A 17795-nucleotide genomic window follows, 5' to 3' on the forward strand; every position below is an offset into this window, starting at 1 on the left:
AAGATTTTACATGAAAAAAAAAACAGAGCTACAGCAGGTAAACAGTGAAAGCTATTTTAATTAATATGCATGCAGTTAATGCATCTTATCTTGCAGGCTGTTAACATTTGCTCTTGATTAAGTGCTTTAAATCCCTTGAGACAGACAGGAAAAGAAAGACAACAGATTTGTTGTTCAGACTGCAGTTATCATCCTGCTCGATAGAGAGATATACATTTACTTTTATTATATGACAGGGAATTTGCCTGAGAAGAAAATAAATCAATAAACTGAATGTTACTGTTTAACAAATATCCTGGAAATAAAAAAATAAAGGCATAAGTGGGTTTAAATCAAGAACAGGAAGTTCTTCTCTACACAGGGGGTGATGGTAGTGTGGAACAAGCTACCCAGCCATGTTGTTGAAGCTGATACCCTGGTTTCTTTCAAGAAATGACTGGAATAGTTCCTTGGATCAATTATATACTAACTACCAAACAGCTAAATATGTCAAATGGCGTCCTCTCATCTGTAACCATTCTTATGTTCTAAAAATAAATATTTTCTCAATTGAAAACAAAATGCTTCCGCTTAACCTTTGTGGATACCTCATGCACATACTGTATATATGTTGGTAAGGAGGGGCCATATAGATCTGCTATTGCCATTTTTAACTCTGCGTAGTTGTTTTTCCCATCAGAACCGCATCTTTTTTTCTTTTTCTTGTTGAGTCAAAATTGAAGCGCAATGTGAGTCATCACTCTCAGCTGGAAAATAGTTCATTGAAGGCCCCCCTACTGCTTCAGTGAAAGTGCTGTCTATGCCTGATTGTTCCTGGCAAATAACAGCGTTAGCTGCAAGGCTTTTTTTTTTTTTGAGAATACATTACGTTTTCTGCTTTTAAGCCAGTGAAACTATTACCCAGCAGCCCCTTGGAACTTATCAGCAGCAGCCAGATGGAGAACATCCTAGCACTGTCAATATCTTCAGACCTGTTGATTGCGTGCTGGAGCCAAGAATATAATTGAGTAGAAATTTTGTGGCTGCAGATTAGCATCTTTTTTTTTCTTTTAGCTGGCTAAATCCTTTTTATTGATGATTTTGCATGTGCACCCAAAAATAGAAATTTCAAATATTAGAGCATAAACTGGCAAACAGAAATGCAGCATGGGCTCAGATTCTGCAAAATGCATTTGCCGTTATTTGTATTAGATTGCTGTTAGATTAGATGGCATAAAATCAACTCCGAGGTGTGCTGTACAGTAGGCATATATGGAGTAAAGAGAGATGGGGAAACTTACCTCTGTGAGGTGATGGCAGATGTGGCGGGGGGTGTCATTGTGAGGTAGATCAAATTCATTGTGTCATGAGGGCTCCCTCTGCTGTCATTGATCTGCTATCAAACTTTAGTCTGAAAGGCTTCTAACATCACTTCCATCACATTGTGAAGTAGCAGTTAAAAGACAAAAGTGGAAAAATACAGTATATAGTCCTGCTGAGGACTATAGCTGTGCAGGAAAAGAGGGGGTGTTATGGAGTTGGCCATGCATATGCCGTACGAACATAAAAATGGCTTCAGAAATGCACTCATAGCACAGTAGAACACACAACATTATCTTTCTTCATCCTCATTCGACTGGTTACCCCTGAAACATTTCCATGCAAAATGTTAGAAAATGTGCTACCAGTTTCAGTTGACCAATTCAGTCATCTCCCTCAGCAATACTGTAAAAGTGAAGTTCAGTTGTTTTACTGTAGTACAGTATGTGTCTATTATTATTAATCCTCTTATATCTTTGGAAACTTTATACAAGGTTTAAACTCCAGAGTGTAATTTGCCATGCAATTACTGAACTAGTGAGATGAGAGAAATGAACTTTTAAATAAATATTTTATCCAGGCCACATATAAATGAATTACAGTTCAAACTGCCATAACTTCACAACTGAAAATAATGTTATTCCATGTTTACACAAAGAGGCTATTTTTTCAATTAATGCAAATGAATGTGACACTCTTATAATCATACAGTATAAGCTACAAAACTTAAATACATTTTACCATCAAACTGACAACAAAAGAAGTTGCATTTCTTAACAGTAAAAAATCCAATCTCTTGCATGGAATATATGAGTATATGCACCAAAAAAAGAACAAAGTCACTTTCACTATTTTAGGAACCCAAACATTAAATTTAATCAATGCAATATTTTTTCCCCAGAAGGTCAAGCTTAGTACAACTGTATGTCTTCTTTGCATGGGTAAATTAATTCTTCTCTTATCATTTCATAGCAATTTGAATTGCATTATATCACCCTGCAAACCCTCTGTCTGGAATAATTGATTTTCCCCGAGAAAGGAATTTTGATTATTTAATTCGCCATTATCACAGAAGTACTGTATATACAAAGAAAGAGTACACCACATTTCTAGCTGTCAAAACTCATCATGGGCACTGTGAAATGTTCATCTTGTATTACACTCCTCTATTACACCCCCTCATAACTTGTTTTAATCCTACTCACCTGTGTAGCTGTCGCTTTCTATACTATGCTCCAACGCAGTATGACATTAAGAGAAAAAGAAAGATGCTTTTCCTCATTCCGTTCAAACAGGCGTTCATTCATGAGCAGCTGACACCAGTGACAGACGGAGCTCTTGAGGCCAAGAGTCACTTTCTTGGTGGAATGGCAGTGCAAGTACTTAGCAAGGCTCTGGGCCAGCGAAGTGAGGCGATGCTGCATAATCTCACAGTGCTTCATTCCCACAGCCAGGGTTTCAACTCTCCGGGCAAGGCAAAGAAAAGTTTCCAGTTTACAGCATGTCAATGCACTTTGGCTCATCTCACCCATTTAGTGGGTTTTAAGTGATTCATCCAAGAAAATCATCCAAGCATTTGCTGAAAGAAGCCAGGGTATCTGCTTCGACAACGTGATTCCATTCTTTCATACCCATTTAATAATAATAATTGCTTACACTTACAGAGCCCTTTTCTGGACACTCCACTCAAAGCGCTTTACAGGAAATGGGGACTCCCCTCCACCACCGCCAGTGTGCAGCCCCACCTGGATGATGTGACGGCAGCCAGTATACACCAAAATCTTTTAAACAACTGTAGTTCCTTTCCTTACCAGTTAGAAAAATATTAACTCAGTTCAGAAAAAAAAAGGCTGATGAGGTAACAATAATAGATTAAAATAAACACAACTATTCTCGATTAAGATGATCCTGATGATTGTGATGATGGTGATGATGACAATGCACTGGGTGGCCCAGTGGTAAGGAAGTGTGGTAGTTATCACTGCTGCCTCTCACAGGAGTGGGCTCTCTGATTGTCTCTTAGATGTCTCCGTGTCTGTGTGACAGACTGACACTCCACCCAGGAGAGTGTCCTGCTGGATGGACAAAATGAAAAATAGCATTTAGAATAATGGTTTAGTCCTGAAAAAATAGAGCCGTGATAGCTCAGACTGGCTTCTGACTGGAAGGTCCTGTGTTCATTCCCAGGTAGGGGCAAGCGATGTAGCTCTAATTCCTTCCAGATGGCCCCCAGGCCCACTCAGCCTGCTTTCCAAATGAGTACCATGGTGGTTAATCCTTCTGGGGGTGATAGGCCAGCCGGAGTGTGATGCTGACCACATCACCTCCACCTCCAGCGTCGGATGGTCAAGAAAAATGGTGGCCCTTGCCCCACATTCCTCATGGGCCTTTATGACCTGAAAAGGGACCTACCTACCTGGATATATAAAAAGATCATGTAAAAAAAAAAGTGTCTGGCTCTTTTCTACCTCTAAAAGAGGTACAGACAGAAAACGTGCTGCAAGAAGGAAGGGGCTGGCGAGATCGTGAGCACAGCTGGCAGTAGAGTTCTTATCCGTGTCACAGCACCTGCCACACGATCAGGGTCTGTTCATAACAGCCCCTCATCACAGCTGCTGCTGCGATGTCACAGTCAGAGTAGCCCGGTACTCGACCAAGGTAAAACGCTCGTCTGTGGACGAGGCTCACCTCCCTCGTCTTGTGCCAGTCTGGTTTACTTTGTTAGTAGACCAAGCGTGACTATGACTTAAGTTTGGTCATACTGTAAAAGTCCGATGGCAGCATTAAATGGTCTATATAGAAATGTGATTATTGTCTGCAGTGTAAGTTCACTTATTCTATGCATAAATATCATAGTTTCAAACAATATACTCTAGTACTGTTTGGACATACAGTATAGATGTGTGTTGATCCTGTGTTTGTACCTATAGATACGTTTGTCCATCCTGCAGTGAATCTCATGTTGTCCATCACCTGCTGTCGACAAACCAGACAAAATGACCTCCCTTGCTTCCCTAAGGGGCTCTGTGTGTTAAGAATTCTGCCCGTGCAGATGAAGAGGTGAGATACAGGAGCTGTTCAGGAGACAGTCACCTTGTTCTGCACTACTGCAGTGCAGCATCAATCGAAATAATTAGAGTCCATGGCAAATGAACCTGTCCTATTCATTCCCCCAGTTCCATTTATGGCACAATAGACTTTAGATTCATTTCCATGACTACTGTGGAGCAAATAAACTTTTTAACATGAAACATTAATGCATGAAATAATCCACATGAACTGCATTTTATACTATAATAAATTGTAGTTCTGAAAGCAGGTATACTGTAAGCAATAGTACTGTAGTCACTCTCTAAAACTATAATTGAATTTCATTTTGTTAACAAAGAGTTGTCCTACATCCTTTATCTCTATAACAGCAACCATAAGACATTTGGAACAAGTATTTGGAACAACAAATGACTTACTGTGCCGGAACACATCAGCACAAATATCTGTCTTTATTTATTCTAAAAGAAGGCTTACCATCAGTGGTATCCCACTCAAGAGTTTCTACTGAAAGAAATAGCAAACTGTGCCAGTCATAAACATTTCCATTCGAGCCAGTCAAGTCTTCTTGTAATCCTAAGAAAGCAAAGTACAGGGGCGGCAATAACTATAGCTGAATGTAAAATTGGGAGGAGTCACCAAAGTCTATCAGACACAAGATACCCCTGAACAAAGGCAGAGGACAGAATGTGGTGTACTAATCTGGCCATACAGGCCTTCGGCTGGTGGGATAGCAGCTAGCAAACAGCCTGACTTCAGAGCAATTCAGAGAGACTAGAGAAGAACTTGCACAAAGTGTAGGATCGAGATCTTTGTGTAATAATAAGAATGTAAGGGCAGTATAAACGATCTCAAAATTCAAAAGGAATGCCATCACCTTCTCAATGCTCCAGAAGACCTCCAAAAGTTTACTGATGATGCACATTTTACACATTGTGGCTCTTACTACAGGAGAAAATGGTTTGTAGCCTCTTGGTTTCACGAAAATTCCCCATTTTTATTTGTAGTCAGTGCTTTCCTAATTGTACTCAAGTGGCGTTTCGTACATTTTCACTTGGAACCAAAAGGTAGTCCTCACCACCTAACACAATATGTACATTTTGCACAGGAGGTGAACTTATTGAGATGCCTCATAATGGTTATACGGATAACTGATTTGTCTTTGCACCTCTATCAATTAGTCATCACCTCAAGGGCTTTCAAAGGGTAGAAACACTTCTGCCATTTAAATGCTTGTTCCTTCATGTCAAAACACCAACTTGTTGCAATTCTGATGTTAATTCACACGTTCTTAAGAGGTTGCTACAGTCCTTTAAGCCACAAACCCCTGCAAGCTCTATTGCTATTAGCCTTCTTGGGTTTCCTTTAATGTTCAGAACCCACACATTCAAAAATATTCACCTATCCTCTTCTTCATCTGAGCTTATCAGATCATTTAACTTGCTCCCATGATGCATCAGTCATCACCAATCACGGCAAGATGCATACATTTATTACTTTAAATTAAACTGGGTCATCAGCCTCTCAGACTATAATTCCAACTGAAATTATCTCAGCCAGCCGTGGCATCTGACCCTGTAATCATTAAAGAGAATTAAAGAGAATCGTCTCTCACTGTTTCTGTACCCTTCACTGGTTCCTTTGCCACCCATGAGACATGCTCATAAAAAACTGGCTTCAGTGTCAAACATTTTATGGCTACTCATTTTGGGTTGATACAGTATCCAACATGGCTCAAAGAAGGAATCTTGGATCCTACAGTCAAATCCACAGGACACTAGACTTCTGAAGCTTATCAAACATGGATCAGATCTGAACCCAGACAAGCTGCTTCCCAACTCTGCAGCTGAAAAATTCTGTTATAGGATCACTCTTGTATCTTCTGTGAATTGCAGTAGGCTGTTCCTAATGGGTTATTCCCTCAAACAGACAGGTTAAGATAATACATCAAGCCAATTCAAATGATGTTTTCATATGATCCTAATTAGGGATTTGACCAAAGTACTTAAGAGTACATAAGAGTTTTAAATGACGGCTCAGGAGGTCAAACACCATTTTTTCATGTAAGTACAGTATCACAATACCTACACATTGGTTATCATTTCTCTTTCCTCCCTCCAACCCATCATTCTACCGGGGTTTCCTTTAGTCTTGTCCTTATAGTTCCTGAACTATTCTCTCAATCTAATTCCAATTCTGTCTTTATTCCACTTTAGGGTTTAACCAAACATGCTGAAATAAAATTTGTGAACATAAAACATGAAAGTAAACCAGCCTAGAGAACACGGTCGGAAGAAATACAGAGGAGCAGAGGCTAACCTCTATTTTATGATTTAAGTCATTCAACCAAAGCACCATAAAAAACAACTACCAAATTGTATGAGGGCAAGCATTCTATATTCACAGTACTAGGTTGGGCTAGCCTTTACTTGACAACATTGTGTTTTAAGGGTTTTCTGCATGCTGTGGAGATCTTAATACTCCAGTTTGAATAAAAATATTTAGATGACCGTTCAAATGTAAAGCATTTCAAGAGAGTGACAATAGAAATCTAAGTCTTCGATTTAAAGGACCAGAAAAAATGTGAAACATTATTTTTAAAAAGACTCAGCAACTGTTTCCAACAGCTACTGTTTTTGTTCTTTGCAAATGAATAGCTTTATTTTGAAAAAGACATTACAAGGATTATTAAAAACATGATTATCAAAAACAAATCTTATAGGTACATAGTCAAAAATGCATCGCACCTAAATTTTAAGTATTTACATTTACGTAGTCAAGGTGAAGTCTAATGTCATGGGTGAATACAACATCAACATTTGTGTTGGGAGTTCATGAAAAGGTAAATCATGAATCCCATTACATGAAAACATCAACTAATAGACAACAGAACACTGAATGATCCACAGTGACCTTAACTGAAAACAGATGCTTAGATATATTATAATAAAAGGCAATCCAATGAACTGTACAGTATGTTTGCTATTAAGTATTTAAATTACTTAATGAGTTTTTAAAAAGTAACTTTTTGTCCATAACAAGGCGATGGAACTGAGGGTGAGAGAAAATTGTTTCTTAAATATGAAAACAAAGGAACCATTTAAAATAAATTAAAATAAATTCTTCAGGAAAAACTAACTATTTTGAGCAGCATAAAGCACCTCTTAAAGCAATCATTATAAACAACATACACTGAATCGAAGCAAATACCTTCACATTGCACAACTCATAGTTTCAGTTTAAGTGGAAATTGTTAATATTAAGAAAAAGTCAAACATTAAAATGCAGGTTTTACAAGTGCTTTTATTTAAACAACCACAATGAGTTTTCAATATGCCAAAAACCTTGCAGACATATTCATTTCTCTCTAAATATAAGTACTGTACATCTTACATATATTAAAAAATAAACTGGTATGCATAAAAAACTTATTTTCTCTATGTTAGCTATAAACAATGCAAAGCAGCCCAAATAATACCCCCGCTTGTCCATAAATACTTATGACTGTACCAAGAACATTTGTGGTCTTTTAGAAATGTTTTGCATTTATTGGGTAACACTGGAAATATTAAAACAAAAAGAAATGTTATTTCTGTCAGGATTGAGGATTTGAGATGGCAACAATAGTTAAATGTGTTATAAACATAAAAATACTTACTGTCCTGTGGTATGTACAAAATTGCCCAAATTGTAGGAGCAGTAAGAACGTTGTATTTTGTTATTATACCATGTAGCACCACCTTGTGGATACTATGAGATTTCTTGGATAACTTTGTAGAACACTACCTAACTGATTTAAAGGACACACTTACGATTAAAAATTTCTTTAGATCACAAGTTCTTTAAACCTACATAAGCTTCCTTTAGCTCAGTGTTTGCTGATTTTTATTTTCATTTTAATTGAGAGCGCTATTACAGAGATGTCACTGTGACTTGACATTATACAGCTCCTACCCCACTTGACAGAACAAAAATATCTGCTGTACACACTGTCAAAAAACACGTAGATAAACTGGGTGCATTTAACATGTTATGCAAGAAACACCTTAAACTTGTTACAAGTACAAGTAAATGCTTTTCTCTGTGGATGAATAATTTATCTGATTATTTTCCCTTTTGTGTACAAAGGTACTGTACAGTGAATGATCTGCTTACAAACCACAATTGAGGAAAAAAGACACATATTCACAAATAATTGATGTGTCCTGGTTTTTATGTCAACAAAATCAAAGCATTTCCTTATACAAAGCATTATCAATTTACCTACTGTACCATACAGTATAAACATCACTAGCATTAACTCTTTTTCTTCTTCTCAGTTGGCTGTAACAATACTGTTAAGTTTAGACGCTATTTGAATTCTACTTAAAAAATTAACTACATTTCAATTGCAGGAATTCCTGTTCGTCCCATCCTAATTATTAATTAATTATAATTGTAAGAATGGATGTACAGTAGGATTACCAAGTTTCAAACAAAACTTAAGTTCTGTTGACAACCAACTCATTCTACAATTCCTCCAACACGTCTTTTGTGATATTGAGAACAAGTGCACAGACAAGAAAAGTACTTCAATGAGAATTAAATCTACTGACTTTGTCTAATTATAAACCACGAAATATGTCTTACAGTCTTTGACAAAATGTTATTGCACTATTTTTAATTAACATGAATATGTAATTATTATGATTAGAAGACAACAACTAGTCTGTCAAATGTTGTTTTACAGAGACACCCATAAGTTAATTTTAATGGCCACTTGTCCATAATGCCCATTTCTCTAAACACAATTCTTATTACGCTGGTGAGAGAACAGAATATCATTTCTCTGTCCTTGTACTAAATACACATAATGAAAGGACAGCAGCATCACTGATAAATCAGTCTACTGTCACTTGCTAGGCTGCTCAGTTCTGCACACCCGTTACTTTACAGTGCTCTTTGAGAAGAAACCTAAAGGAAAGACTAACATACCACACAAGACCTTTCCTTTACAAAGGAAATTAAGAATAAATCACAAAATGCTCAAACTAAGGCATAAGAAAGTTTTACACATAAATTTCAGAAAGAGGAACTTTATAAAAGGTGACCGTTTGTCAAATGCCTGTATCGTCAAGTTTTATTTGCAGTTGTCCTTTAAGATTAAAGAGCTTGAGTGTGAGTCAAGATGCATGTCACGCAGTACGATGTCAGGATATCTCCTTTAGCTGTTCAAGGTGGAATGTGTTTTGGACTTCTTGGCCGTAATGGGTAGAAGTTCCCCTGTAGCTTTCATTTGCTCAATTTTCCGGGAAAGGTTCTCATCGTTTTCTATAACAACAGCACATTTCTGAGCATACTTGACCAATGTCTCTTCCCTTGGGTGAAAGAGTCCCACTACCTGCAGCATCTCTTTGGCTGCAAGATGGAGCTCTGCGATGGGCGCGGTGTTGGCAATGGTGTTCCTGTCGATGCCATAGTGCCGGAAGGCCCCACTCATGCTCTTTTTCTTGTTGAAAGCGGACAGCACCTGCTTGTACCGATGGATGACATACTGGACTCCCGTTGCTAGAACACATGGAAGTGCCGTGGTTATTAAAGACATTTTTAGTTAGTGTCTTCAAACCATACACTCAGAATACAACCTAGACAGTAAGCACTGGGTCCTTATTCTTGCATCTATAATAGGACAGACTGATGCACTGTGAGTTCAGCATTCTGATTTCACCCTTTTAGTTATATATTCATATCTGTATATACATTCATAGTAATGTGAATATAATCAATCATAATTATCATATTATAATAACAATTTATTGTGATTCATAATAACCTTAATATAATTTATACATACATATACATTTAATTCATATGCATATAAATTCAGTGCTTACAGTATATATTTAACAATATGGAAGCACTTAATTTTGTATTTATAAGCTTTTGGACTTTGGAGCTTGTTTAGTTTTTACAGTTTATCGCAACCGAATGAGGCCTTTGATCTGTTTCATGCTTGAGTGTGTTGGAAAACTAGCATGAATGTCTACTATAAAATAGTGCATTTGTTAAGAATTTCACTTGAGAAATGTCTGGAAATTCCCCCAACAGATGCTTTAATCTGCCAAAACATGGCATATTAATGCAGGGGAACATATGAAGAGTTTAACCATAATATCACCTGTACTTTTTACTACACTCTTTTTACTGTTAAGCACTGAAAACAATATGCAAGAAAAAAAACTGGCAGGAAATCACATCTGGAATTTCAAACTTTTTCAACAGATTCCTCCCAAATCTAGGCATTAGCTCTCGGATACAGTTACAAATTGACTTTCCCACATCTCTTTCCTTGTCAAAGTTAGTAACTGCTTCTTGTGTGTTGACATCAAGCAAATTAAACATCCTAAAAAGTAATATTGCCCTTCATGTTCTCCTTTCTTCATGAATCTATGTTACTTACTAGATTTCACTTAAAAGATAAACCGCCTACATGCTTCCTTGCAAAACAAAAAGACATAAACAAAAGCTGTTTTTAAATTCCTCAGAGACCTCAAAAAATGGCTTAAATCTTCATTGAATACAATGATGAATACGATAAGTGTCCTCTAGTTCTGATTATCTACGTACCTCTCTTCCTACTATAATCTTTAGCTTTCTTGCCTCTCCTCTTGTCCTTGTGGTGTCTTTTTTTCTTCCCATCATTGGATGTCCCTGAGGACACCGTGGTCAAAGATATGTCAGAGCCGCTGTCATTGCTGAAGGATGAGCTACTCGATGCCGTCCTGGACCTCTTCCGTGGCTTACTCTCTGAATACAAAGATTTTCCTGGTTTTGAATCTGCATTCAATCAGAGCAAAAAAGTAAACAAGAAATGCTAAACTGTTTGCTACACCTGCACAATAAAAACAAATAAATACAGTAGCCAGCAGCCATATCACTCTGCAACTGACAACTGGCAGCCCACTGAAGCTCAGCAGGTGTGAGCCTGGTCAGTACCTGGATGTGAGACCTCCTGGGAAAAACTAAGGCTGCTGCTGGAAGAGGTGTTAATGGGGCCAGCAGGGGGCGCTCACTCTGCGGTCCATGTGGGTCCTAATGCCCCAGTATAGTGATGGGGACACTATACCATAAACAGGCGCTGTCCTTCGGATGAGATGTAAAACCGAGGTCCTGACTCTCTGTGGTCATTAAAAATCCCAGGGCGTTTCTCGAAAAGAGTAGGGGTGTAACCCCGGAGTCCTGGCCAAATTCCCCATTGGCCCTTACCAATCATGGCCTCCTAATAATCCCCATCTATGAATTGGCTTCATTACTCTGCTCTCCTCCCCACTAATAACTGGTGTGTGGTGAGCGTTCTGGCGCACTATGGCTGCCGTCTCATCATCCAGGCGGGGCTGCACATTGGTGGTGGTGGAGGGGAGTCCCCATTACCTGTAAAGCACTTTGAGTGGAGTGTCCAGAAAAGCGCCGTGTAAGTGTAAGCGTAATTATTAAGTAATAAGTGTTAGTAATAAGTGTAATTATTATTATAATATATTCACAAGTCATTTTAATAGTAGTTTAACACTTGGTTGATTTGTCGTGCAGCAAGCGTTATCACCAAGCACATGTAACTGAGTCACGGACTTTGCAGAATTCAGTGCTATTGAACAAAACAATACACCAGGTAGATTCTGTTGATGAAAAAACAATTTTTGTAATCAGCTTTAAAATCTGAATCACTGCACAAGTTGTAAACCTTCCAAACAGTATATTTAAAATCCAAGTACTATGGCTGCACCAAAACTCTACATTATAAATCAGAAATATTAAATGGAAAAATATTCTGTGTAATATGTACCTTCAGTTATTGACTTTGCACTGGTTAGATTCTCAATCTGGGAACGAAGAAATTTGCGATCTTGCTGCAGATCCTCAACCTGTTTTTCGAGGAAGTTGATCCTTTCCTGTTTACTTTCCAAAAGGCATTGGAGCTTTGTGATGGTCAGCATCACACTTGGAGATAGAGCTTCTGTTGGAGATAACGCTGGGGGGACAAAGGCAGTGATTTATTGAACAGTCTGAAATTTTTCAGCTCACTTGCTCTTGCTTATAGCAAACAAAAATACTTCCTTGTTAACTTCCTCTTTAAATTGTTAACATCCTACAGATTGTGTCATCATTTAAAATACAGCTACTCCTGACAGGTTGGGTTAATGAGGAAGAGCCAAGCTCATATTCCTAACAGACGTGGTGGTAGGCTGATGGGCTACATGTCTTTTGGAGCTGCAAGGAAACTACAGTACCCCCAAAAAAATCAATGTAAACACAAGGCACAAATGCAGACACAACACAGAATCAATCCCAGAATTCAAGAACTATGAGGCTGTGGTGCCGTTCTTCCTGGTTAACTACATGTTTTTATTTATATTCAAGACACCAGTGGCACTGTGTCCTATGGTTTACACTTTAGACCACAGATCTGGTTGCACGTTGTTAGAAAAAGAGGGACCGACACTGAAGACAGTTCCGATCGTTGCCCTACTACAGTAATTTCCCTTAATGAACAAACAACGTGCAGGGGAACTTCAATGCTGTTTTCATATTTTGGGGTCAGAAAGAATCAGCATTGATGAGTGTATTTCAAACTGCAATAAAAATAAAATGTACACAGTATCTTGTAAAACCTCCAATTTACATCACCATAAAGTGGAATTTTCCAGGTTTGCACAGTGTTGTGATTGCAGCGATTCAGAATGAGGTAACAGAACTTCTGGTGAGGTGAAGAGGCCCCATGACATTGTAAACACGCAGGCTTGTGAATACATCTTTTTTAATCCAATAGCAATATTGCTTTTGATTTTGAGACAGTTTTGCTGACAAATACTACTTGCTTGTTAACTCTACACGCAGATCACGTTGGAACATTTCTGTGGTGAAACGTCTGCTGCACAACCTGTATTTATTCGCTTATACATCACTTTACATTATTGTGACTAGTGAGCAGGAAGGGCTGCATCACGTTGCAATTCGTGGGAACTCGAATGCAAGTTTGTGACAAAATGGCGACTTTCACTAAATTAATGATTTTGTGCTTAATTCAAAATTTCTAATATTTTTCTATAACATCAATTAATTTATTTTCTTACCAAGATGTACAGTAATAAACAGTCTGAGAAAGCTGGACTGCAGTTCCCCTTTAAATAAACTCATCTGATGATGGATTGGCAACCAATACATTTTTTTGTACAAACTACTGTAGGTGCTTGCTTTTTTATACTGGTCTACTGTATATATCACCTAAGTTTATATAAACACAGGTGCCTACTTACAACAATACTGAGAGAAAGCTGACAGAAATAAAAAGAACCTAAAGTTATTGCTTTTGCAGTCTTTGTCTTTGGTCTAAATGAGATGGGACATTCCACTGATTTTACAGTAGTTTTATTTCTAAATATTCCTGCAACTTCAAATACTCAAAAAAAAGTCCTAAATTAAAGTGGACAAATCTAAAAACACAATTACATTCTCAAAAGTGTGTTTTCTACAGGCTTTAAAGACCTGTTTTCAACATTTTGTATATTGTTTCTTACAGCGTTTCACAAAGGTTTTTCGAAGAGACTTTGGTAACGATTTATTTGAATGTTGTATCCATAATTCCTTCACAACTGCTACACAGGACATTATCACATGCATAATGCTTTGAAGGGACATGGGCAAATGTCATACAGAGCTCATGACATGTATTTTAGCATTGTGTATAGCTCTTGGTACGATGCAACATTCAAATAAAGCGTTTATATGTTGTACTTTGTGCTGGCTGTTTTCCTGGAATGGTATACACAGTAAAATAAAGTTTGCTTGAGTCCCTTACTGGACACTGCGCTGCTCAGGGTGTTATCCTGTTCCACATCGCTTGTCGTTCCTGAGGTCCGGGTGTCCCACTGAGCAGTGTCTGGATCATTCTCTTGTTTCATCCAGTGCTGCGAGCTCACTTTTGCTTTCTTTCTCATGGCTGAGCTGGAGTGTATTTCAACTTCTGGGGAATACCTTACAGCCTTGTCTGGCCAAAGAGAGGACATCTCTTCTAAAGGCCCAAATGCCTACAAAAGAGAATAGTACTGTGGCACAATCACCTCAAAACAGCTGGGACCAGTCACGTTTCGGTTACCACTTTTGAAATAAGAAATAAAACTCGGAGGACACAAGGAAACTTGGACATGCACCTCTCCTAGCCAAGAGAAGCAACACTTGGATGTAGGTAAAAAAATTACACAATTCCCACTGGGACAGGTACTTTATGTTTTTTAGATCTTTCGTGACAAACATATGACTCTTTAAAGGAATTGGTTATAGTGCCAAAAAATCTTATCAACATACGAGAAACCATCTTTTCTCATTTAGCATTCAGATTTTTCATTTTTAAGAAGTACACTGAATACTTTTGGAGGGAAATAATTCCTTACACTTATATACTGTAGCACTTTCTCTGGTCACTCCACTCAAAGCACTTTCCCCTCCACCTGGTTGAACAGCAACCATTGTGTGCCAGTCTGCTCTCAAAACACCAGCTACCAGTGAGGAGAACAGAGTGACGAAGCCAGTTCAGAGACGGGGATCATTAGGAGACCATGACTGGTAAAGGCCAGGGGGACATTTGGCAAGGACACTGGAGTAACTGGAGTAACTCCTATTCTATTCGAGAAACACCATGGAATTTTTAATGACCACAGAGAGTTAGGACCTCAGTTTTACATCTAATTCGAAGGGTGATGCCTTTTTACAGTATAGTGTCACTATACTGGGGCATTAGGACCCACACAGACCGCAGGGTTAGCGCCCCCTGCTGGCCCCACTAACACCTCTTCCAGCAGCAACCTTAGTTTTTCCCAGGAGACTCCCATCAAGGTACTGGCCAGGCTCACTCCTGCTGAGCTTCAGGAGGCTGCCAGCTGCACCTCAGATTCCACCAAGATTTGAACTCAGATCACTGGATTCAGAGTCCAGAGTGCCAACCATCACACCATAGAACCAAATTAATTACGGTCTTCCCATTAACACAAGAAATGTCTCACAATTGTGTTTTTTTAAACTGAAACTCACTTTTAATATGTCAGTAAAACTTACTGTATATTGTATGATCAAAGGAATATACAGTATTTTGTCTCTGGTTTATTCTTATTGACCATCCTACAATTCTATCAAAACAGGCACTGGCAAATTATATACAAAATACTAACACTTTCAACTGATTTGATGAGAGCTTCAAAAAAGTTATTGGTTGAAAACTTATTTTGGGTTCATTTCCAAGAGACGTAACCCAGAAGGAATCTGCCAGTTTTTAACAACTCCAGTCACTAAGCACGTTAAGGATTTAAAACTTTTGAATATATAATTTTAAACTTTTTCTAACTTCAAATGTTATTAGACTAAATTCCTAAATTAAAAATAATTCGGTTGATGTACAGTATATTGCAATTAACCTATATTTAACTTTATTCCTATACAATATAATTCAATAATTAAAATGTTTATATGTGCTGTAATAATATGTGACAACTAACCATATATACAGTACACCACGTATTTAAAAGGAGTAGGATTTGTGAATTCAATATCAGAGATACAGTAGAAGGGTGGTTAGTTTTGGCTTAATCTTCATAGAACTTAGACGCTTTAACACCTTCTCGCCTCTGGAAAAAGAGTCAGTTTCCGCCTTGTATGATGTCCCCTCAAGCATTTTGAAATACCTCCGGAAGTTTATACAGTAGAAGCCTGGTTCATGGCTTAAATTAAAGCTGAAAGGTCCGTGCCATCACAACACCAGCTCCATAACTCTCCCTTAACAACGACGTCTACTGCAGCGCCCCTGTCCTTTCAGGCCACATCTTTGCAGAAACAAGCTACAGAACCCGTGCATGACGTCATTCAGGCGTTCACCCATCCTCCGTCTCCATGGAGACAGCGCAATAACCAATAATCAGCGAATCGATGAGGTCAAAAGGATGTTTTTGTAATGTTTGCTTTCCTTCCATGGAATACTTACAGTTTAATAAAGAACATCAGTATTTGTTATTATTTTATAGTCTTAATGTCAATACAAATAAAGAGCGTAGTTTGTATTTTGCTACGAAACTGTCCAATTTCTTAACGATGGAATAATGTAAAATACGGACACGTTTAAAAACATTTAAGGTAGAGTCCTGCGTAAGCCATTTAATTTTCTCTTTTTTAATTAAACTAACACGAAGGCCTAATTCCACAAATTAGAATATGTACTGTACATATACTTTATTTTTTAATTATTTTAAATGGATGCCGAACAGCTTACTAGTAAAAAAAATCTAGCATCTGCAAAAATACATACCTCTGTAGTTTTCCCCCACACAGAGCACAGGATTTCCAGCTTGCCACTAGTTAAACTAAGAATTATTTTCCGGGGCAAGGGGCTGTTTTTTTTTTTTTCAAGAAAACACAGCTAGGGCTTTTTTTTTCTTTTTTTTTTTAAAAGAAACTGCATACCTCGAAAGCAATCTTCTTTGTGCTTGGGGGTGGGCAGGTGATTGACGACGTTGACAAACCTACCGACCAGTCAAAAAAGGAGCCGTTTTCGGAGAGCAGCAGCCTTCCTCTTCGTCAGCCTGCTGGGAATGCAAGTGCATTTCGGGATTTTGAGTGTAAATCAGAACTATCCAATTCGAGTTATTCTGCAAACCTCAGCAAGTCATTCTCTCAGTACATTTACCGTGCGGACAGCTCAGTGCGCTCATTCAAAAACGAGCTCCTTTAATGTCTGGAAGAAAATGTAACATACCTGCAAAGGCATTTTTAGTGTTGTTGTCAAAAATGCACTTATTATTAATTAACCGTATATACTAACATTATTATTAATATTCTACAATTAATACATGTATATAATTCATATTTTTTTAAATACTTTAAAGGTTCTTTTATTTACCTCTCTGCTCCTACTGTCTTCAGTACCTCCATCTACTGTCTCCACTCATTGTGTATTTTCATTGGACATATCTTGTGGATTTTTTTATTGTTGTTGTTAAGTAAAGCCACCTTTAAAGTCGCTATACAGAATAAAGTTGTTATTATTGTTGTTATTATTATTAAAACCATATAAGGCCCATTATACAGCATGTGTGTCTACTGCTGCTGTGCTCTGCCCCCTGCTGGGATTCCATTACTGTCACTCATGGTCTTGGAGCAGACACAGCATCACTCCTTAGACAGCAATGAAGTCTGCTCTTCCAAACGTCCAGGTCTTCTGCCAGCGAACACACTCTACACCCTCGTGGTTTCAAGGGGAGTGAGGTAACTTCGACCTGGCGCCAGAGAGTGGCGACGTGTTGCACGTTGCTCCTCGTCTGTATGTCTTTGTCTGTTTCAGGTTGTGGGCTGTAAGCATTTCATTGCATATGTGCATATGACAAATAAAGTGAACTGGACTTCATGTAACATGTTCAGTGTCACTGAGCCCT

The 17795-nt window shown here is 38.1% G+C and overlaps 1 protein-coding gene across 6 annotated transcripts; it reads right to left on the minus strand.

The window, feature by feature from the left end:
• Positions 1-7632: 7632 nt before the first annotated feature.
• Positions 7633-16964, minus strand: LOC102685135 (coiled-coil domain-containing protein 106). 6 transcript variants are annotated; one of them, XM_015353945.2, is made up of 5 exons: positions 16891-16964; positions 14180-14408; positions 12167-12352; positions 10954-11163; positions 7633-9894 (listed from the first exon to the last, which is right to left on the minus strand). In XM_015353945.2, exons 2-5 carry the CDS (start codon positions 14385-14387, stop codon positions 9551-9553), a joined length of 948 nt encoding a protein of 315 aa, XP_015209431.1. In that variant the 5' UTR covers positions 14388-14408; positions 16891-16964; the 3' UTR covers positions 7633-9550. The 6 variants fall into 6 exon arrangements, with proteins under 6 accessions (XP_015209431.1, XP_015209429.1, XP_006634190.1 ...); XM_015353943.2 differs by having other exon boundaries at positions 16828-16900; XM_006634127.3 differs by lacking the exon at positions 16891-16964 and adding an exon at positions 16673-16882.
• Positions 16965-17795: the final 831 nt, after the last annotated feature.

Source organism: Lepisosteus oculatus, chromosome 6 (assembly GCF_040954835.1).
Source record: "Lepisosteus oculatus isolate fLepOcu1 chromosome 6, fLepOcu1.hap2, whole genome shotgun sequence".
NCBI lineage: Eukaryota > Metazoa > Chordata > Actinopteri > Semionotiformes > Lepisosteidae > Lepisosteus > Lepisosteus oculatus.